The sequence below is a fragment of the Hemitrygon akajei genome, chromosome 30 (genome assembly GCF_048418815.1).
Source record: "Hemitrygon akajei chromosome 30, sHemAka1.3, whole genome shotgun sequence".
NCBI lineage: Eukaryota > Metazoa > Chordata > Chondrichthyes > Myliobatiformes > Dasyatidae > Hemitrygon > Hemitrygon akajei.
In genome coordinates, this window is record NC_133153.1 from 6,262,568 (window position 1) to 6,287,202 (window position 24,635).

At 41.7% G+C, this 24,635-nt stretch overlaps 1 protein-coding gene across 1 annotated transcript; it reads left to right on the forward strand.

The window, feature by feature from the left end:
• The first annotated feature begins 1,764 nt into the window (after positions 1-1,764).
• polr2m (RNA polymerase II subunit M) lies at positions 1,765-24,245 on the forward strand. Its single transcript, XM_073032910.1, has 4 exons — positions 1,765-1,964; positions 18,693-19,418; positions 20,192-20,402; positions 21,048-24,245. The coding sequence occupies exons 1-4, from the start codon at positions 1,837-1,839 to the stop codon at positions 21,195-21,197; spliced, it is 1,215 nt and encodes a 404-aa protein (XP_072889011.1). The 5' UTR covers positions 1,765-1,836; the 3' UTR covers positions 21,198-24,245.
• The last annotated feature ends 390 nt before the right edge of the window (positions 24,246-24,635 follow it).

Below are 24,635 nucleotides of genomic sequence, written 5' to 3' on the forward strand. Positions count from 1 at the left end.
GAATCCATTAAAAACAGAGATGTGGAGAAATTTCTTTAGTCAGAGGGTGGTGAATTTGTGGAATTTGTTACTGCAGGCAGCTGTAGAGGCTGGATTGTTGGGTGTATTTAAGGCAGAGATTGATAGGTTCTTGATTGGCCATGGCATTGAAGATTACGGGGAGAAGGCCGGGGAACTGGGTTGAGGAGGGGAAAAAGTATTGGCCACGATTGGATGGTGGAGCAGACTCGATGGGCCAAATGGACTAATTCTGCTCCTATGTCTTATGGTCTTATTTCCTCTTCATATCACAATTGAGTTTCTGAAATGACAACCAGTCAGCTGATTGAAAAGTACGTACACAAAGGTCAAGCATTCGGAGGACACACCACAATCAACAGTGCACTGACAATATCTCCTCACATGATGGTGAAACGTTTGCAAGTAAGTTGCCAAGATCGGTGAACAACTCAACTACTTTGACAACCTTCTATAGATGTGTGATGGAGCGTATATTAGTTGGTCGCATCCTGACTTGGTATGCAAATACCAATGCCCTTGTACAGAAAAACTTACAAAAAGTAGATATGGCCTGGTCTATCATGGGTAAAACTCTCTCCACCACTGAGCCCATCTACACGAAGCATTGTCGCAGGAAAGCAGCATTCATCAAGAACCACCACCACCCAGGTCATGCTCTCTTCTCATTACTGCCATCAGGAAGAAGGCACAGGAGCCTCAGGACTTATACCTGCAAGTTCAGGAATAGTTATTACCCCTCAACCATCAGGCTCTTGAACCAGAGAGGATAACTTCACTCGCCTCATTACTGAACTGTTCCCACTTTCAAGGACTTTTCATCTCATGTTCTTGACTATTTATTTATTATTCTTTCTTTCTTTTTGTATTCCCACACTCTGCTGTCAGAAATGGTTTATGAATGAAAGTTGGCACAAGCAATATTGTCAGTGTTATTGAGGAGTCTGCAGTGGAAAGGATGAGCAGCTTCAAGTTCCTGGGCATCAACATCCCAAAGGATCTATCCCAGGCAATCGTGAAGAAGACACGCCAGCTGCTGTACCTCATTAGGAGTTTGAGAAGATTTGGTATGTCACCTAAGACTCTAGCAAATTTCTACGTCTGTACCGTTGAGAACATTCTGACTGGTTGCATCACTGTCTCCAATGCCCAGGATCAAAAGAGGCTGTGAAAAGTTGCAGACTCAGCCAAATCCATCAAGGGAACAACCTTCCCCATCATTGAGGACATCTTCAGAAGGTGGTATTAAGGACCCTCCTTTGGTTACTACCATCAGGGAAGAGGTACAAGAACCACACTCAAGGTTTTAGGAACTTCCCCTTTGCCATCAGATTTCTGAAAGGTCCATGAACACCTCCTGACTTTCCTCTTTCCCATCATTTTTTTTTTGTTTTAACTTACAGTCATTTGTACTGCTGCTATAAAATATTTCCCGATAACCGTCGGTGATAACACAGTTGGTTCTGACTGCGTGTTTTCCACTACTTGTTCACTCAGACTAAAATGTGATAGTCGGCAACTGAGCATTTGAGCTCCAGCTAAAGTTCTGCAGCCCCGCTCTCAGCACTCGGCGGTGGCGGCAGAAGCTTGATGAGGGCCACAGTGTTTAGCAGTTAATACCCCCAAGCCTTGCTCCTCTGCCCGTCCCATTCCCCCAAAGCGACAGTGGGCCTCTCGAGGGACACGGGCGGTGTTTACCCCCGCCCGCTCGCTCGCTGCCGCCGGTACAATAAAGTTGGTTGTATTGAAACCGGCCACTTCCGGTGTGATGGCGGCTCGCTCTGGCGGACTGCGAGCGGCGGGTCTTGGGGCATCATCATGTGGGGCAGGCCGCTCGGTCGGGGTCGTGGCGAGCTGGGCGAGAGAGCCCCGGGCAAGCTAGGCGGCAAGTCCAAAGGGGAGCTCGAGGAGTTGCTGAGGCGGCAGCTGAAGCTGAAGGCGAACAAGTAAGTACCCGGGCCTGGGGAAGGGGAGGGAGTAAACGGATGGAGGGACTGGGGAGTGGGGAAGGGGAGTCGGGTGGATGTGGAGGGGAAGTATTAGGGAGGGGTTCGTGATGGAGTGGGACCGGGGTGGGAGGTAGGGGAAGGAAACGGAGGTGGGGAGAAGGGGGAGTAAGTGAGGGCCAGTGGACCTCAAGTGAGCCTGGTTATGGAGTGATATGACCGTGTAACATCTGCTGTTTGGAGGTGGCCTTCAGACATCCGCTACAGGTTCTTGTGGCTGTAATTTGAATGCTGTATAAATAGAATACGTTTGGCACGGTCCCTTGTGGGAGGCTAATCTAGAATATTAAGCTGAATGACATCCACAGTGGATTGGGTGTTAGGATTCAGAATTGGTTTGCCTGCAGAAGGCAAGGTAGTGGTCCATGGGATTTCTTCTGGCTATTGTCCATTGTACTGCTAGTGTACCACAGAGATCTGTACTGGGCTCTCTGCTTTTGATAGTATGTAAATGACTTAGATGGAAAATGTCGATGGGTGGGTTAGTGAATTTACACACGACACAAAGAATGGTGGCATTGTAGATAGAGTAGAATATTTCAAGTCAAGTCTAGTCACTTTTTATTGTCATTTTGACCATAACTGCTGGTACAGTACACAGTAAAAACGAGGCAATGTTTTTCAGGACCATGGTGCTACATGAAACAGTACAAAAACTACATTGAACTATGTAAAAACAACACAGAAAAAAGCTACACTACACTACAGACCTACCAGGACTGCATAAAGTGCACAAAACAGTGCAGGCATTACAGTAAATAATAAACAAGACAACAGGCACAGTAGAGGGCAGTAAGTTGGTGTCAGTCCAGGCTCTGGGTAATGAGGAGTCTGATAGCTTGGGGGAAGAAACTTACAGTCTGGTCGTGAGAGCCTGAATGCTTTGGTGCCTTTCCCCAGATGGCAGGAGGGAGAAGAGTTTGTATGAGGGGTGCGTGGGGTCCTTCATAATGCTGTTTGATTTGCGGATGCAGCGTGAAGTGTAAATGTCTGTAATGGCGGGAAGAGAGACCCTGATGATGTCACTATCCGCTGCAGGGTCTTGCGATCCGAGATGGTGCAATTTCCGAACCAGGCAGTAATGCAGCTGCTCAGGATGCTCTCAATACAACCCCTGTAGAATGTGATGAGGATGGGGGGTGGGAGATGGACTTTCCTCAGCCTTCTCAGAAAGTAGAGATGCTGTTGGGCTTTCTTTGCTATGGAGCTGGTTTTGAGGGACCCGGTGAGATTCTCCACCAGGTGAACACCAAGAAATTTGGTACTATTAACTATCTCTACCGAGGAGCCGTCAATGTTCAGCGGGGAGTGGTCGCTCCGTGCCCTCCTGAAGTCAACAACTATCTCTTTTGTTCACATTCAGAGACAGATTGTTGGCTCTGCACCAGTCCGTTAGCCACTGCATCTCCTCTCTGTAAGCTGACTTGTCGTTCTTGCTGATGAGACCCACCATGGTCGTTGCATCAGCGAACTTGATGATGTAGTTCGAGCTGTGTGTTGCAGCACAGTCATGGGTCAGCAGAGTGAACAGCAGTGGACTGAGCACACAGCCCTGGGGGGCCCACGTGCTCAATGTGATGGTGTTGGAGATGCTGCCTCCGCTCCGGACTGACTGAGGTCTCCCAGTCAGGAAGTCTAGGATCCAGTTGCAGAGGGAGGTGTTCAGGCCCAGTAGGCTCAGCTTTGCAATCAGTTTCTGAGGGATGATTGTGTTGAATGCTGAACTGAAGTCTATGAACAGCATTCGAATGTACGTGTCTTTTTTGTCCAGGTGGGTTAGGGCCAGGTGGAGGGTGATGGCAATGGCGTCATCTGTTGAACAGTTGGGACGGTACGCAAACTGCAGGGGGTCCAGAGAGGGGGGCAGCAGGGTCTGGCTGTGCCTCATGATGAGCCTCTCGCAACACTTCATGATGATGGATGTGAGTGCAACGGGACGGTAGTCATTGAGGCAGGACACTGAAGATTTCTTCGGCACGGGGACAATGGTGGCGGCCTTGAAACACGTTGGAACGGTGGTGCTGCTCAGGGAGATGTTGACGATGTCAGTGAAAACATCTGTTACCTGGTCTGCACATCCTCTAAACACTCTACCAAGGATATTGTCTGGTCCAGCAGCCTTCCGTGGGTTTCCCAAGGATACGGTAGTTCAGAGATCAGTTGCAGGTATGGGCAGAGAAATGGTAGATGAACTTTAATTTGGCCAAGTGTGAGATGTTGCCCTTTGGGAGATCAAATGTAAAGGCATGAACTGTTAATGGCAATATGCTTAACAGGTACAGATGCATCTTGGAGTCCAAGTTTATAGCTCTCAGAGGTTGGCTACACAGGTAGGTATGGTGGTTTAGAAGGCAATGTCATGCTTATGAACTCAAGAGTCAAGTTCTGTTGCGGCTTTATAAAACTCTGTTTAGGCTACATTGTGTTCAGTTCTGAACCCCTATTATAGAAGGATGTGGAGATGCATTTACTGGGCAATTGCCTGGATTAGAAGGTATGAGCTATAAGGAGAGGTTGGACAAACATAGGTTGTTTTCTCTAGAATTAGCAGAAGCTGAGGGGAGATCTAATAGAGGTTTATAAGAGTATGAGAGGCATAGGTAGACAGTTGCTATCTTTTTCTCCAGGGTCAAAATTTCTAATACTTGAGGGCATGCATTTAAGATGAGGAGGGCAAGGAGGTGTATAGGGCTAGTATTTTATTAAATGGAATGAGTGACTGGAATGTGCTGCCAGGGTGGTAGTGGAGACAGAGAAGATAAAGGTTCTTAAGAGGCTCTTAGATAGGTACATGAATTTACAAAGAACGGAGGGATACAGACATTGTGTGGGTAGAAGAGATTAGTTATCTAGGTGTTTAATTACATGTCTAATTAACTTGGCACAACATAATGGGCAGAACGGCCTCTGCTGTACCATTCTATGCTCTATTGGGATTAATTGTGTGATCCTCCTAGTATCATTTTAAATTCAAGAACCACACGTTGGTGCACTGAGCACGAACATACTGAGTCCCCTCCTTGATTCCCTGTATACCTATGACTGTATCACCATTCACAGCTCCAATCTGCTAATTAAATTTGCCGACGACACTACATTGATTGGCCTTATCTCAAATAATAACAAGGTGGCCTACAGGGAAGAAGTTAACTCTCTGACACAGTGGTGTCAAGAAAACACCTCTCCCTCAGAGTTGCAAAAACAGAGGAGCTGGTTGTGGATTAAAGGAGGAATGGATACTGACTAACCCCTATTGACATAAATGGATCTGGGGTTGAGAGGGCAAACAGCTTCAAGTTCCTTGGCATCCATATCACTGAGGACTTCACGTGGTCTGTACACACCAGCTGTGTGGTGGAAAAGGCACAACAGTGCCTTTTTCACCTCAGACGGTTGAGAAAGTTTGATATGGGCCCCCAAATCCTAAGAACTTTCTACAGGGGCAGAATTGAGAGCATCCTGACTGGCTGCATCACTGCCTGGTATGGGAACTGTACCTCCAATAATCACAGGATCCTGCAGAGAGTGGTGCAGACAGCCCAGCACATCTGTAGTTGTGAACTTCCCATGTTTCAGGACATTTACAAGGACAGGTGTGTAAAAAGGATCTGTAGAATCATTGGAGACCCAAGCCACAATCTTTTCAAGTTGCTACCATCCGGGAAGCTGTACCACAGCATAAAAGCCAGGACCAACAGGCTCAGGGACAGCTTCTTCCACCAGGCCATCAGAATAATTAATTCACACTGATTTGAGTGTACTCTATATTACATAAATTGTTCTATTTATTATAAATAATTACAAATTACTATGATTGCACATTGCACATTTAGATGGAAACATAACGTAAAGATTCTTACTCATGTATGTGAAGGATGTAAGAAATAAAGTCAATTCAATTCAGTTCAATTCATTACCTGATCTTTGGCGTACAATTTTGTGCTGAGATACTCTCAGATCAATCTAACCCTTCCTTCTTGCACAGACCTCCATTTTTCTTTCATCCATGTGCTTATCTAAGAGTTTCTTAAATGTACCTAATGTATCTGGCTCTGCACCACTTCTGGCAGGGTGTTCCACGCACCCATCACTTTCCGTGTTTTAAAAAAAAAAATATATTCCTGATATCAGCCCTTATTTTCACTCCATATTTTCTCCAGTCACCTTAAAATTATGTCCCCTCATATTAGCTATCTCCACCCTGGGAAAAACCTCTCTAGCTATCCACTTGATCTATGCCTCTGATTCATCTCGTACACCTCTATCACGTCACTTCTCATTCTCTTTCGCTTCAAAGAGAAGAGCCCTAGCTCGCTCAACCTATCTTCAAAAAGCATGCTCTCAAATTCAGACGATATCCTGGTAAACCTCCTGTGCGCCCTCTGAAGCTTCTGCATCCTTCTATAATGAGGTGACCAGAACTGAACACCATATTCCAAGTATGGTCTAACAAGGGTTTTATAGAACTGCGACAATACCTCGTGGCTCTTGAACTTATTCCCCTGACAACCCTATCAATGTGCATGGGAACTTTGAGGGGTCTGTGGATGTCGATCCCAAGATTCGTCTGTTCCTCCACACTGTTAAGAACACTGCCACTAACACTGTATTCTGCCTTTAAATTCGACCTTCCAAAGTAAACCACTTCACGCTCTTCTGGGTTGAACTCCATCTGCCTCTTCTCGTCCCAGCTCTGCATCCTGTCAATGTCCTGTTGTAACCTACCACAACCTTCTACAGTATCCACAATTTACTTGAGGTAATGCTCAGAAATCAAGGAAAATGTAATAATAGTCCACCTCCTCCTTGCTGCACATACTTGGTTTGAAAGGGAATATGTGTGGCTGGAGAATAGGTGGATTGGATTCTCCAGTATAGGAAGGGACCTGAAGAAACTCCATGACAAGCCCACAGGCTCCCTCAACTATCTAGATCACTCTTTCTTCCATCTTGTTTGATAGGATGTTGAACAGTACAACACAGAAACAGGCCTTTTGGTCCATGATGTTGTGCTGAAGTAATTAATCTAGTATTTAAATGCCTAACTGAACTAATCTCTTCTGCCTATGCAATTCTCATACCCTTTATTTTTCTGCATATTCATGTGCTAAGTCCACACTATATCGGATAATTTTGAAAACGCTGGTTTCGCATAAAAAACGATAGGCGTCCACACTATGGGTTTTTAAAAATATTTCTGTCCACATTAAAATGGATATTTCAGCGAATCTCCTAATGTGCATGCGCAGGACACATCTACCGAAAACAAGCAACATGTTTGGTGTCGAATCTCGCCGTGAAAGACTTGCTGCGTGTTTGTCCAGTTACAGACTAGAAAAACTTAAATGATGGACAGCTGTTGGCTCTCGCGCAGGAGGACTTAAAAGTTAAAAAAAAAACACAAATACTGGAGCGTATGGAGGCAACTGACAGGGAGTTCATGGACAGTATGACCCGGCTGACGACGAACATTGAAAAACTGACGAAATCTGTTGCATTAATAAGGCTCCTTGTTAAATGTATAAAACATGTCTGCATCAGTATTGTATTTCCATACAATGTTACATTAGGCTGTTACACATCTATTGTCAGAGAAGTACTTGCATAAATAGGTAAACCACCTTCATACGAGCAAGGACAGAAAACAGGGCAAAGTGAGTATACTTACTTATTCAGTAAGTTATGGGTCAAAGTATTTGGTGACTACATTTCTAACTCTTCTGGCTTTAGTCTCATTGCCGTCTGTTCTGAAATTGTTAGGTTGCGTTCAGGAAAACAGTGAAATGACACGCTGCCGTCACCATCTGTTCCGGCACGGCATGACAGTGTTTTTAGATTTCTCCGGTTACCCTGTCCACACTGCTCCGTCCAAACGGCATTTTCAAAATTACACACCCTGGAGAGCGTTTCTGAAAATCTCTGGTTTTGGGGGACGAAAACACCGTTTTATTGTGGACTGAGGGTAAAAATGAAGAGAAAAAGCTTCGGTTACGGATTTATCCGGTGTAGTGTGGATGTAGCCTAAGAGCCTCTTAAACACCTCTATCATATTTGCCTCCACCACAACACCTGGCAGAACTTTTCAAGCACCCACCATATACAAACCCCATTTCCAGAAAAGTTGGGCTATTTTCCAAAATGCAATAAAAACAAAAATCTGTGACATGTTAATTCACGTGAACCTTTATTTAACTGGCAAAAGTACAAAGAAAAGATTTTCAATAGTTTTACTGATCAACTTAATTGTATTTTGTAAATATACACAAATTTAGAATTTGATGGCTGCAACACACTCAACAAAAGTTGGGACAGAGTTAAAATAAGATTGAAAAGTGCGCAGAATATTCAAGTAACACCAGTTTGAAAGACTTCACATTAAGCAGGCTAATTGGTAGCAGGCAAGGTATCATGACTGGGTATAAAAGTAGCATCCATCAAAGGCTCAATCTTTGCAAGCAAGGATGGGTTGTGGCTCACCCCTTTGTGCCAAAATTTGTGAGAGAATTGTTAGTTCAAAAGGAACATTTCCCAATGCAAGATTGCAGAGAGTTTAGGTCTTTCAACATCTACAGTACATAATATTGTGAAAAGATTCAGAGAAATCAGAGACGTCTCAGTGCGTAAAGGGCAAGGTCAGAAATCACTGTTGAATGCACGTGATCTTCGAGCCCTCAGGCGGCACTGCCTAAGAAACTGTCATGCTACTGTGACAATTATAGCTACCTGGGCTCATGAGTACTTCGGAAAACCATTGTCACTTAACACAGTCCAGAAATGCAACTTGAAACTGTATTACGCAAGGAGGAAGCCATACGTCAACTCTATGCAGAAACGCCGGCGAGTTCTCTGGGCCCGAGCTCATCTCAGATGGACCGAAAGACTGTGGAACCATGTGCTGTGGTCAGATGAGTCCACATTTCAGCTAGTTTTCAGAAAAAACGGGTGTCGAGTTCTCCGTGCCAAAGATGAAAACGACCATCCTGATTGTTATCAGCAAAGTTGCAAAAGCCAGCATCTGTGATGGTATGGGGGTGCATCAGTGCCCATGGCATGGGTGAGTTGCATGTATGTGAAGGTACCATTGACTCTGAGGCGTATATTAGGAAAATAGAGAGACATATGTTGCCATCAGGGCGACGTCTCTTCCTGGAACGTCCATGCTTATTTCAGCAGGACAATGCCAGACCACATTCTGCACGGGCTACAACAGCGTGGCTTTGTAGACACAGAGTGCGTGTGCTTGACTGGCCTGCTGCCAGACCAGATCTATCTCCTATTGAAAATGTATGGCACATCATGAAGAGGGGAATCGGACAATGGAGACCATAGACTGTTGAGCAGCTGAAGTCTTATATCAAGCAAGAATGGACAAAATTTCCAATTGCAAATCTACAATTAGTATCCTCAGTTCCAAAACAATTAAAAAGTGTTATTAAAAGGAAAGGTGATGTAACACAATGGTAAACATGCCTCTGTCCCAACTTTTGTTGAGTGTGTTGCAGCCATCAAATTCTAAATTTGTGTATATTTACAAAATACAATTAAGTTGGTTAGTAAAACTATTGAAAACCTTTTCTTTGTACTTTTGTCAGTTAAATAAAGGTTCACGTGAATTAACATATCACAGATTTTTGTTTTTATTGTATTTTGGAAAATATCCCAACTTTTCTGGAAATGTGGTTTGTATTATGTTTAAAAACAAAACTTTCCACCCACACTTAACCCCTCTCACCTTAAATGCATGCCCTCTAATCTTGGACATTATAAACCTGGGGGAAAGATTCCGATTGTCTACCATATCTATGCCTCTAATAATCTTATAAACCTCTACCAGGTCTCCCTTCAGCCTCTGCTACTCCAGGGAAATCAACCCCAGGTCCAACCTCTCCTTAGAGAAAATGCTTTCCAATCCAGGCAGCATCCAGCTAATTCTCTCCTGCATCCTTTCCAAAGCCTCTACATCCTTGCTACGTAACAAACACAAAATGCTGGAGGTATTCAGCAGGTCAGGCAGCATCTGTGAAAGGAAATAAAGAGTCAATGTTTCAGGCCAGGACCCTCCATCCTTCCTATGATGTGGCAACCAGAATTGAATTCAGTAAGCCAAATATAGCCTAGCTAGGGTTTCCAGTAAGGACCGTTCCATTCTCTGAACATCTCATTGTACCTGCTTTGTAAGAATCATGGTCTTAGGGCCCTTTTCTGTGCCTTTCTTTGGCCCATCCAGTCCATGCCAAACCATTTAAGCTGCCTACTCCCATCAATCTGCACTAGGACCACAGTCCTCCATACCCCTACCATCCATGTACCTATCCAAGCTCCTCCTCCTCCTCCCTCCTCTTCCCCCTCCTCATCCCCCCTACCCCCTGTCTCTCTCTCTCTTCTCTCTCCCCCCTCCCCAGATTAGACCATACACTTACATTCTACATCCCTTCACCCATTCACTCTCACCCTCACACCCCTACACTTTATCCTTCCTTCTTTGGCCATCCTAGTACCCTATTCCTGCTTATCCATCATATCCTATTTTTAAAAAAACCCTTGTATCCCTTAAGAAAGCTAAAATTACCCTGTCTTGTGCTCTCTCACCCATGCCCAGTAACCCTTTTAATGTGAATTCCTGCACCCCCAATTCCCTTAGATTAATTCTCATCATCTCTATCCATGCTTCTCTTAAATGTTGAAAGCAAACTCGCATGCACCACTTCTGCTGGCAGCGCAATCCACACTCTCATGACCCTCTGGCTGAAGAAATTTTGCCCTCATGATACCCCTGAAATGTTTCTCCTTTTATTCTTAACCCATGACCTCTAGTTGTAGTCTCACTCAGCCTCAGTGGAAAAAGCCTACTTGCATTTACCCTTTTTATACCCCTCATAATTTTGTATACCTCTATCAAATCTTCCTTCAGTCTTCTATGATCCAAGGAATAAAGTCCTAACTTATTCAATCTTATCTTATTCACTAGTCCTTCCCAAAATGTTTTCCTTTTCCCTTAACTGTGGCTTCCATCTACCATGGTTGACAGAGCATCTAATTTCTCATTCTATCATTTTCATCTTTCCTTCCAGAGAGATCAAAGTTGAGATTCCTCAGATTCTGACCTTCTACCCCACTAGCCTCCATAGTTAGCTAATCATAGTCTACATATTGTGCAACACAATTCCAGCACAAGGTAATTTTTTTCTCTCTCCTCCCATTTCGGCATTCAGAAGGGACTGTTCTTTCTATGACCCTTGGTCACTTTTCCATTTCCCCCATCCAATCCTCTTCTCACTACTATTTCCCACGCATTTGTAGCATGTAAAAATACATATGATTTTCTTATCCCTTTTAACCACCAAGGGCCACAGTCAGCCCTTCCAGGTGAAGCCTTTTGCACCATTTCCAAGTTAATAAGTTGCATCAGTTGCTTGTGAAGAACCAAATACAGATTGGGTGACTTGGAGATACAAGCAAAATCTGGATGCTGTAATCTGGGCAAAAATACAACTGCTCGAGGAACTCTGGAGGCAGAGGGGTGGTCGCTATTTCGGGTTGAGACCCTACAGCAAGATTGAGTGTGCAGGGGGAGATAGCCAGGATAAAAAAGTGAGAAGAGATGATCAGTTTTCAGCCTCTTGTGTCTCCACATCACCTTCTAGCTCTGTTTCTACCGGCATGCTCCCATTCCATTCCCCCCCCCCATTTGAGTTCATCTTCCTTTTTTCCCCTTTTTCCTTATCTATCACCCACCAGCCACTGTCTCCGACTTCAACTCCTCTCTCCCCCCCCCTTTCCTTGCTTCTCTCACCTTGATTCTCCATACCCCTTGCCTGTCTGTCTTTTGGTATCCTACATCCTCAGTGAGAGTAGGGGCCTCATGTAGGCCTGAGAAACAGCATCGCATCTTTGAAGCCCTAGGGACAGAATACAGAATTCATCAAATCTGAATTATTCTCCTGTTCCAATGCACAATGCACTTCCAATGCACTGTTCCAATGCACTGTTCCAATGCACTTATAATGCATGCTTGTATTTACTGACTTGTCTATTATTTTAAATTTCCAGCAGCTGCTGTCTTCTGCTTCTCACAATTACAGCATGTTATTTTTTTCCTCTAACTATCCTAATTCCTCATACTCAGGACAGACCAGCTATGATTAACTGTATTAATTTCCTTCACTCAGTACCAAAAGCAATTGTGTCTCTTGGACAACCTTGACTTCCACCTATCATAGAGACATATTTATGAATTTCATAAGGTGAATAGTCAGTAAGTCTTATATTTGTGATTTGATGTACTGTATAATTCTCTGAATTCACATTAAAATATGGAAACCTAGCAGAGAACATAGAACAGTATTGCGCAGGAACAGGTTCTAAGGCCCACAGTGTGCTGAACCAAATAAATTAGTAATCAAGAGGCCATCTAAACTAATCCCTTATGCTGACACCATGTCCATGTCCTTCCATTTTCCTCACATACATGTGCCTAGCTGAACATCCCTTTAAAAAGTCCCTAATGTCTCTACCAGGAAGCACATTCCAGGCTCCCATCACTGTTTTTAAGAAAAAGCAGCCTCTCACATCTCCATTGAAATTACCCCTCTCATCTTAAATGCATGCCTTCTGATATTAGACATTTCATCTCCAGGAAAAAGATACTGTCTGTCTGCTCTATCTATGCCTTTCATAGCTATAAGCCTCTATCAAAACTCCTCTCAGCCTACGCTGCTCCAGAAAAATACAATGTTTGTCCAGCCTCTTGTGATAGCACATGACCCTCTAATCTAGACAGCATCCTCGTAAACCTCTTCTGCCCCCGCTCCAAAGCCTCGACATCCTTCCAATAATGGGGCGATCAGAGCTTTAAGCAATAGTCCAGATGCGGTCTAACTAGAGTTTTATAAAACTGCAACTCAACTTCCTGACTTTTGAACTCTGCCTCAACTAATCAAGGCAAAACATGTTACATGCCCCATTAACCATCCTATGAACCTGTGTAGCAACTTTCAGGGAGCTCTGAACTTGGACCCCAAGATCCCTCTGCTCATCGACATTGTTAAGGGTCTTGCCCTTAACAGTGTCCGTTCTGTTTACATGTAACGCTCACGCGATTGGCTGGTGTATGTCTAGGGGAAAATTCGTCCACCCGCCAAACCGCGCCTCCCATATACGTGGATGCTGTGAAATGCACACTAGTACAAACTCGTACACACAATATCAAACCGCACACCATGTACGTTTACAGAATACACTTTATAAATCTTACTAAAACTAAGTGATTAATAGCGATACAATATATATGAAAGAAAAGAAGGGAAAGAAAAGGTGCCAGAACTTATCAGGGTTCAGTCAATTAGTGCACAATCGTTGGAGCTCAACCATCAAAGTCTTCGGTCCACTATTCGATTTTCTCCGACCTCCATGACCCCCGCACCTGGGACCAACCTCGGAGGTCGACCAGAGCGCATCCAGCACCTTCCTCGCGATCTCCTCTCCAACTCCCCAAAAGTCTGTGCAACAACAGCTCACAGATCCACAAGAAAGAATAACTTCTATCCCAATTGGTTAACAAATGAATACAATTGTCATTATCAGTAATTATAACCCAACCAAGCTGCGAGAGAAAGCACTCTCTCACCAGTTACCATAACAAGGAAGCACTCCTACTTGTACTTAACAAAGAAGCCATTTTGATTAACATACGCAAAAACATAAGAAACCCCTTACATACGTTTGACCTACCAAGGTGCAACACTTCACATTTGGATAAGTTAAACTCCATCTGCCATTTCTCCATCCATATTTGCAACTGATCTGTATCCTACTATATTCTTGCCAGTCATCTATGCTATCTACAACAGATCCAATCTTCATATCATTTGCAAAATTCCCAACCCTACCCATTAACATTTTCATACATATCATTTATATACATCACAAACAGCAGAGGTCCCTGTACAGATCCCTGCAGAACACCACTATCCCAGATCTCCAGCTCAAATAAGTCCCTTTGACCACTCCCCTCTGTCTTCTATGGACAAGCCAGTTCTGAATCCAAATATCTACGACTTGCCCCATACAAAGCCACGCTGGCTCTCCCTAATTAGGCTGTGGTTTTCCAAATGCTCCTAAATATGTCCCTAAGAATTCTCTGCAGTAACTTCCTTGCTACTGACATGAACTCACCGGTCTATGATTATTCCTGGTTCCTTTCTTGAACAATGAAACAATACCAGCTACTCTCCAGTCCTCCAGAACCTGCCCTGTGGCTAGAGATGACACAAAGGTATTGGTCAAGGCCCCAATACTTGGCTCTCTCAACAACCTGGGGTATATCCCATCAGACCCTGGGGACTTGTCCACCTTAATGCTCTTTAAGTGGCCCAATACAACCTCTTCCTTTGCTTCAAAATGCCTAGCATATTAATACTCTCGGCACTGATCTCCCTGTGCGCCACATCTTTCTCCTTGGAAAATACTCATGTAAAATACTCATTAAGAACCTTATCCGCATCCTTCGCAACCGAGTAAATGTTCCCCCTTTATCTCTGAGTGGTCCCACCCTTTCCCTAATTACCTTCTTGCTCCTGATGTACGTATAGAAGGCCTTGGGATTCTCCTTAATCCTACTTTCCGAAGACTTTTCATGGTCCCTCCTGACTTTTCTAATTCCTTTGAGGTCTTTTCTAACTTCTTTATAATCCTCAAGAGCTCTTTGATTTTGGTGTCCTAAACTTTACATACACTTTCTTTTATTACTTGACTAAATTCATCATCTCTCTCGGTATTTAAGGTTCTCTTACCTTCCCATCTTTGCCTGTCCTTCTGACTGGAACATGCTGCACCTGTCCTGTACTCTGTGCAGTTGGTCTTTAAACACCCTCCACATGTTGGGTGTGGACTTGCCCAAAGAGCAGCTGTTCCCAATTAATGCTCTCATAATTTGCCCTGCTCCGATTTAATATTCTCCCGCAAGGTCCATACTTATCCGTATGTAGCTATCTTAAAACTTAAGGATTTGTGGTCACTGTTCCAAATTAGCAAATTAATGGAAAGGACTTTCTGTTAAGCACTGGAGAAAAAAAATTGAAAGAAATGAGGCGTTACTAAAAGGCAGCTGAGTTTCTGCAGCATGGGTTTGCAAGGTGGTGAAAAAAATTGGAGGCCATAAAAAACCTGGACAGCAAACTTCTCTAAATGAGAAGTCCAAGATCCATCTAATTTAGCTTGCACTTTTACAGTTGTAAATGGTGCAGTAGTAAAAGATATCAGTCAATCAAGATCACAGAAGTAATACAAAGACAGACGGCAGATGGAATACCGTGTAGGGATAATGATAGAGAAGTACAGCATGGAATGTGTACTGGTAGAAATAAAGGTATAGACCCTTTTCAAAGTGGCAAGCAAATTCAGAAATGGAGTCCTAAGCACGATTCCCTAAAGGTCAACTTGCAGGTTGAGTTGGTAGTAAAGAAGTCAATGAAATGTTAGCATTCGTTTTGAGAGGACTAGAATATAAAAATAGGGATATAATGCTGGGCATTTGTAAAAGTGCATTTAGTGTGTTGTGAGTAGTTTTGAGCCTCATATCTAAGAAAGCCACAGTAATGTAGTGATTATCACGACACTAATACAGCTTGGGCATTCTGGAGTTCGGAGTTCAATTCCAGTGCCATTCTGTAAGGAGTCTCTGTACGTCCTCCCCATGGAATGTGTGGTTTTTCCCAGCTTGCTGTAGTTTCCTCACTCAGTCCAAGAGGAACGGTAGATTAATTACTCATTGTAAATGATCCCACAATTAGGTTGGGGTTAATCAGGGTTGTGGGATTGCTGGGCGAATGGCATAGCTCAAAAAGCCGGGAGGAGTCCCTGTAAAAAGAATCAGAATCATGTTTAATATCACTGGCATATGTCATGAAATTTGTTATTTTTGAGGCAGCTGTACAATGCGATACATAATAAAAACTGAATTACTGTCAGTGTGTGTTGCTTTTTTGAGCCATTGCTCCTTGAAGATATCCTGGATGCCATGGAGCGTCGAGGCCATGATAGAGCTGACTGAGCTCACAATTTTCTGTAGCTACACATTGTTGCTGATCTGAATTCCAAACTAGAGAGTCAACAAATGTAGGGACGTAAACACAAAATACTCTGCAGATGCCGGGCTCAAAGCAACACACACAACACGCTGGAGGAACTCTGCTGGTCGGGCATCCATGGAAACGAACAGTCGTTTCGGGCCGAGACCCTTCGTCAGGACTGAAGTGGGAGGGGGCAGGGGCCCTATAAAGAAGGTGGGGGGAGGGTGGGAAGGGTGGACTCGCTGACGGTGGTGTCTGAAAAGAGGATGATGTCTAAGTTGCATGCCATCTTGGACAATGACTCCCATCCACTCCATAATTAGGCACAGGAGTACATTCAGCCAGAGACTCATTCCACTGAGATGTAACACTGAGCGGCACAGGTGTTGCTCCTCCAACCTGAGTTCAGCCTCATCATGGCAGTAGAGGAGGCCATGTATGGACATATCCGAATGGGAACGTGAAGCAGAGTTGATGTGGGTGGCAACCGGGAGATCCTGTCTGTTGTGGCGGACGGAGCAGAGGTGCTCAACGAAGCGGTCCCCCAATCTGCGTCGGGTCTCACCAATGTAGAGGAGGCTGCACTGGGAGCACCGGATGCAATAGGTGACCCCAACAGACTCATAAGTGAAGTGTTGCCTCATCTGGAAGGACTGTTCGGGGCCGGGAATAGTGGTAAAAGAGAAGGTGGTAGGGACAGGTCACTATGTATGGTTGTGTCACTTTGCAAAAGCCTCATTTTGTGGCATGTCTTGATTACCTTTCTGTGCAGCTGATACTTTAGATTGTAGAGGAAAGCATGAATAGACATTAATTCATACATGTGCATCATCCTCAAAAATAATCAGCAGAACAGTCCATAATAAATACAAACCCCATTTCTAGAAAAGTTGGGATATTTTCCAAAATGCAATAAAAACAAAAATCTGTGACGTTAATTCACATGAACCCTTATTTAACTGACAAAAGTACAAAGAAAAGATTTTCAATAGTATTACTGAGCAACTTAATTGTATTTTGTAAATATACACAAATTTAGAATTTGATGGCTGCAGCACACTCAACAAAAGTTGGGACAGAGTTAAAATAAGATTGAAAAGTGCACAGAATATTCAAGTAACACCGGTTTGGAAGACTTCACATTAAGCAGGCTAATTGGTAGCAGGTGAGGTATCATGACTGGGTATAAAAGTAGCATCCATCAAAGGCTCAGTCTTTGCAAGCAAGGATGGGTCGTGGCTCACCCCTTTGTGCCAAAATTTGTGAGAGAATTGTTAGTCAGTTCAAAAGGAACATTTCCCAATGCAAGATTGCAGAGAATTTAGGTCTTTTAACATCTACAGTACATAATATTGTGAAAAGATTCAGAGACATCTCATTGCGTAAAGGGCAAGGTCGGAAACCACTGTTGAATGCACGTGATCTTCGAGCCCTCAGGCGGCACTGCCTAAGAAACCGTCATGCTACTGTGACAATTATAGCCACCTGTGCTCGGGAATACTTCAGAAAACCATTGTCACTTAACACAGTCCGTCGCTACATCCAGAAATGCAACTTGAAACTGTATTATGCAAGGAGGAAGCTATATATCAACTCTATGCAGAAACGCTGGCGGGTTCTCTGGGCCCGAGCTCATCTCAGATGGACTGAAAGACTGTGGAACCGTGTGCTGTGGTCAGATGAGTCCACATTTCAGCTAGTTTTCGGAAAAAAATGGGCATCAAGTTCTCTGTGCCAAAGATGAAAACGACCATCCTGATTGTTATCAGCAAAGGTGCAAAAGCCAGCATCTGTGATGGTATGGGGGTGCATCAGTGCCCACGGCATGGGTGAGTTGCATGTATGTGAAGGTACCATTGACTCTGAGGCGTATATTAGGAAAATAGAGAGACTTATGTTGCCATCAGGGCGACGTCTCTTCCCGGGACGTCCATGCTTATTTCAGCAGGACAATGCCAGACCACATTCTGCACGGGCTACAACAGCGTGGCTTTGTAAACACAGAGTGTGTGTGCTTGACTGGCCTGCTGCCAGTCCAGATCTATCTCCTATTGAAAGTGTATGGTGCATCATGAAGAGGAGAATCAGACAACGGAGACCACGGACTGTTGAGCAGCTGAAGTCTTATATCAAGCAAGAATGGACAAAATTTCCAATTGCTAATCTACTACAATTAGTATCCTCAGTTCCAAAACGATTTAAAAAGTGTTATCAAAAGGAAAGGTGATGTAACACAATGGTAAACATGCCTCTGTCCCAACTTTTGTTGAGTGTGTTGCAGCCATCAAATTCTAAATTTGTGTATATTTACAAAATACAATTAAGTTGGTCAGTAAAACTATTGAAAACCTTTTCTTTGTACTTTTGTCAGTTAAATAAAGGTTCACGTGAATTAACATATCACAGATTTTTGTTTTTATTGCATTTTGGAAAATATCCCAACTTTTCTGGAAATGGGGTTTGTATATATTGTGAGTGAAAATAGAATATGAAAAGTAAACACAACTGATTTATGATTTAGAATAAATGTCTAGTTTAAATGAACTACTCTCTAAATAGCAAAATGTTTGTAATCTATTTAATTTTCTTTTATTTTAAGGAAATTTATTCAGAACTTGCCAGACAAGGGTAAACGAATCAATGAGTTCATACAAAAACTTGAGACTGCAATTGCTTACCATGAGGAAGTGGAACAGATGGCAGAAGCGCTTTCAGCAGTTAAACTGGAATTTCAGATGAAGCAGGATGTGGCAGAGATCTTTGCTAATGAGAGTGTAACATCGACTCAAACTGCAGGGCAGGTTGTTAGCAATAAATCGGTGCAGAAAGATACGAGTGCTTTGTCAAAGATAGATGTTAAAGGAGGTGTTAAGAAAGAGATTTCTGAAGTATGTGTTGAGAATCAAGAACCAAGTCCTGAGAGAGCCACTGTATTAGAGAGAGAGCAAGCAATCTGTCACACGGCTAAGGCAGCTGTGAAAAATGAGAACCCTTTTGATTCTATTGCGGACAACCAGAACACCAAGCAGGAAGAAAACAAACACACCGATCTGCAAATTGCCACAAATGTAATGGGAACAGATTTTGACAAAACAGCTGATTTGATTAGTGATAAATTTGGTGCTATCTTCCTAATGGAAAATGAGCACAGAAAGGTGCAGAAGAAAATACCTGAAGAACCAACCGTAGTTGACAATATGAAAGTAAACGACAATCCCTTTTGGACTCTACACCACCAAATGAAGAAAACTCCTCATTATATTGATGTACTGCAGCAAAGAGCTATAAATCCAGTGGTGAAGAAAGCACAATTTAAAACTAACTGGTAAGTGTGTCATTTTGATTTTGGGAAGCTCTAGATAATTGCATTTGACCAAATTTAAGCATTGTTAGTTCTTAAAATCTTGATCTGGTATGTTATTAGATCCTAAGATATTACCATTTGGTGCATAAGCAATTATGCTGTAATATCCTGTCATGAGAATGTTGTACGTGTACATCAAGGATCCATAGGAGACTGCCAACTAATACAGGTGTACTTAAGAGTTTTACAAGTTGCATTTTATCCTCTCTTGTATCTGTGTAAGTGGGTAATTAGAAAGGGTGAAATCAGAGGAAACATAACAGTGAAGATATTGTAATCTGGAGCAACAAACAGCCTGTGGAGGAACTCTGGGTCAGGCAGCATTTTTTATTTTATTGAGATACAGCGCAGAATAGGCCCTTTGAGCCATGCCACCCATCAATCCCCAATTTAATCCAAGCCTAATCACAGAACAATGGACTTTGACCAATTAATGTACCAACTGGTACATCTTTGGACTGTGGGAGGAAACCCATGCTTACTTACAGACAGCTGCGGGAATTGAACTCCGGTTGCCTGGTGGGGGGGGGGGGGCAGGAGAGGGGGGAATCATGTTTTATGTTAAAATGCTGCATCCTTTAGTTCCTCTATCTGCTGATACTCATTGTGAATTGGCCACAGTTATCTAGAAAGGTAATCTGTAAAATGCTGTAGGATTGAGTTATAAATTTGATAGTGATTTTTCATGGGTTAGAGATGGACTTTGTGTGAATATGTATTTTGTTTTCCTTCAGCCTATTATCTGGATCCCCTGGTTCATCTCCAGACCAGTCACCTGGCAGATCTGAGCTGAAGCTTTCTCCTGCAGAACGGAGATTGAGAAACCAGAAACACCTTGATGACATCACAGCAGCTAGACTACCCCCACTTTACCATTCTCCTGCTCAACTATTGTCTGTTGAAGAATCTGCCAAATTGCAAATGGCTCAAAAGGAGAAATATGAGGTAAAATTAATGACCACAATACATTATTTATCAATGTGCTTGCTAAGTTGAATTACTTTAAAAATAGTTGTATTTTTAAACCTACTTTGAAAATTGGTATTGCATCCTTTATTTTGTTACCACAGAACTTGTAATGCTGATTATGAATGGTTTAAATATCCATTGTGCGTCTGAAAATGATGTAATGTGATCTACTTGCACTAGGCTAGGGTGGAGGGTAATTCTGCTTGTGATGAAAAATGCACAGTACTCCATGTTGTGTGGAGCTCAATAATGTACATCTGAAGATTTTTTTTATTACTTCGTCTATAAAGGGAAAGATAAATTGTCTCTTCTTTGATAAATCTCTTAATATACCTGTGGATATTAAATTCCTTTAATAATTCACAAGAAGTAATTGTGGTTCCTAACTGATACAGGACATGCAAAGTCTGATTAGGAGTAATGTTCTTAAGACAGAATACTGAAATGAACTGTATTTCTTCTCTAGCTTCTAATTACAAGTTTCAATAAGGTGCTCTTGTTTTCATGTAGTTTATTAATTTTACATTAAGTGCGTCCAGTGAATAAATTATGTAATTGATGGAAGCTGGTTGATGCCGCCTAGTTTCATCTTCAAATTAACACAAATTTTCCCTTTTGCAGTCTACACAGGCCAAGTTTGCTGCAGAGAAACAAACACAAAGAGCGAATATTAAAGTAGTGACCTTTGATCTGGAACGTGAAGCTACTCCAATACATCAAGGATATAGGGATCCAGGAGATAGCAGTTCTTCAGAAGATGATCTAACATGACATTAAGCAAGTTTGAGAGTTGTGTTTTGGTTGTGATAGCTTAGAGACTGGAAATTGATTTCCTTTAGCCAAATGACATCTCTATGCAAATACTTGTGTTATTACATCAATGATTGTTAATATAATAAATGGTCTTATGTCCATCCTTACTGATGTAGGAACTGGCTGTTTATGTTAATCTTTTAATTAAATTTCAGCAATGTAAGCAGTGATGAGCAATCTTGGACTACATGGGAAATCAATAAATATCAATTTGCATATGATGGATTGCAGTGGATGATTGTAATTGTGTCAGTTTGTGCCATTGTGGCCTTAATGCTGCTTGCGTCATCTGCATTATGCTTGTTAAGCCAAGCAGAAGTCTCATTGTTGAAAAAAATTTTTACTTTTTGTAACAATGTAAAGTTACATTTAGAATGTCTGCTATTATTGTTTTAACAGTTTTGACAGTTAAGTGAAATCTGAATATACAAAATTTGGTACAACTATTTGTATCACTGAACATCAGTACTGTTTTTGAACATCAGTACTGTTTTTACAAACAAATATTTGAAACATTACTTTTGTAAGAAATGCATAGTAAATGCTTACTGATCTCTAATGTTTTGACTAAGAATTTTCAGTGAACTTTGGTGCGATGCAGCCAGACTGACACAAAACAATTGTGGGCCTTTCAAACACCACTTGTGTTCAGAGCTTGAATATCCATGCTGAGTTTTACTGGTTTAAAAGACATCATGCTGGAAGGCAGCCTTTATTTCCTTCCAACGAATCTAGTAATACACCCATTGTGTATTTATCACCACTGAGAGTTTACATTTAATTCTCTGTTTGTACAATAGGCGCAATTTGCACCAGAATAGGCCATTGCAGAACCTGTCCAGTTATTTTTTCAATCTATGTGTGTGTAATGATATGAATGAGAAAGATTAGGTATCTTATTTATACAGTTGCTTGCAGCTTCCACGTTTATAGTACCTTGGGAGCCAGCTGATTATATTTCAGAAATATACATACATTCAGGAGATTGGAAGGAAAGGGACCTCATCTTTGCACTCTCTTGTTCTGCCTAATTAATTGTGGCCTTAAAGATTTTTTACTTAAAAACTATCATGTGCTTGAATTAGTCTGGTCATATTGAGTGCATGTCACAACTTTGGCCCATTTCATTTGGGTGTTTTAGTCTTGTAGATCTTGCCGAGGGTAAATAAGGAGACTGATAATTTTTATAATTGATTACTGGATTTGAACTGGTCATTTTCTGCAATGTTGTCATTGTGTCATTCAGTTCAGGGGGAGATTCATATTTGAATTTTCTTTACTGGAGGGAATGGTGTTGCATTGCACTGGGCTATGGCTCCCTTATGGTCTAATATCACCTTATTTTCTATTTCTTTTATTAATTGTTGAGTCTTTGTACAAAGGAAGTTGTGTTTGTGGATTTATATTTAAAAAATATTAAAAATTGGAATTATTTTTGACTATTATATAGTTAACGTAGTACTAGGTCTTTATCTTTTCATTTCAAAAGATAATTTTGTGCAGAATTCTTCATTTTCTGCACCATAGATCGGCCATTCATAAAACTCAAAGTAGTGGTTTACTGTTGCATTAAATTTGCTTGACCTAAGTTATTGCTACCAAAGTGACATGGTTATTTTGTAGCATCAAGAAGAACATTAGTATCTATTATGTAAGTTCTCAAAATGTTACACAATATCTCCGAACAACCATCAATGCTAAGTAACTCATTTTCTTTACATAATTTCTTTGGTATAAAAGCGTGTCACAGTAAGTGAATTCTACATCCTTTTCTTGAATATTTTTCTTGCCACTATCTAAATTTGGTGTTTCTGATTCATTTGAGCAAATACTGTCTTCTGAAAATATTGGATTAATGTGTTTTCATTCGGAAGAATGTGCCCGAATGTGGTAAAACAAAAAAAATCTGCTGCTGTTGGAAATCTCAAATGGAAAATGCTGAAAACAGCAAATCGGACAGCATCTGTGGAAAGAGAAACGGCTGAATACTCTGTCAGAATGAGTGTTTCAGCAGTTTTCTGCTTTTATTTAATCAGTTCTTTCTTCACTGTTGGCTAAAACACTCTTTGTTTAGAAACAGTTTGAGATGAAGGATCAGTTATACTGAAAGGCGGAAAAATATCCCGGCATGCCTGAAAAATTGAACTGCATGGATATGCTATGTGCAAGGTTTTTTTACTTGTTTACCTAATATTAGTTATGAGATGGAGATTGGGTGTTTTGAGGGAGGTTGACGAGGAGATCATTCAAATTACTTTGGGCCTCACTGTAGAACACAATAGGAATGAAAAGTTGCATAAATTTAACCAAGTCAGACAATTAATGAGAAATATTGTGTTTTGTTTATTGGAGCTTCATGTAAAGAGGTTAATGAAAGAATGTATGGTGTTCTAGTGCCTCTTAATAGATTTTGTAGTAATTTGTGGAAATGCTTAGCTTTATCAACCCTTGCTCTTGGTTGCTTAAAGCCTGGCATTTCTGTTTTATTGCAGTTTGGAAGCATATCTTGATAGTAAACAAATCAAAAATCCATAGATCCTTGCAGCCAGCTAATGAAAGAGGACACTCAGTGTGGTTGACTTACTCAGTCCAATCTTCTACCCAGAGGTTACTAAACCTCATTTGGCAACAAGTACTTGGCACTGTTAACATAAGTTTATTGTCTTCCAGTTTGCATCATGATGGAAAATTGGACAATATCAATTTCTTGTTTAAACCAGAGTGAAAGCAATGAATCTTCATTTTAACTTTATTTTAAGGTAATGCAGTTTGGATGGTAGAATCAATAGTCTGCAGTGGATATTCTGTTGCAGAGTAAAAACTAAACTATGTATTCTTGGGACATGTTTCACTGCAGCATGGATACCATTTCTTTCTTTTAACATGTGCTGAGATTACAGGCAAAGTTTTCTGCAGGCATTCCTAATGTAATAATAGGATTTGGTTTTGATATTTTAAAAATGCTACTGTTTACTCAACACTGCACTGAATAAAATATCAATCCTATTTTGTATCCCTGTTTTTATTTTAATGTAACTTCCATTAAAGTTGAAATGCAACACAAATAAATAGAGCAAGGTTGGCAAAGAAGTGGGAGTTGAACCATTGTATAATAGTTATATTTTAAAGTATCTGATAAAGTGTAAAGCATTAAAAATAAATGTTTGATTGGCAACTACAAAAGCTTGCATTGTATGTTCAGTGGATAGTTTGAAATACCCATGAACCCCGGTAAGGTACAAAACACAGCAACTACATCTGTTTTCCATGTATACAGTGATATTTATCAACTTCATATCCTTAGTTCATTCAGTGAGAGACATTAATCCACACTGGGCGACTTTACCTTCTTGCATTATGAAAAATGTATTTAATTTCTTTATGGTTTTGTTTTTG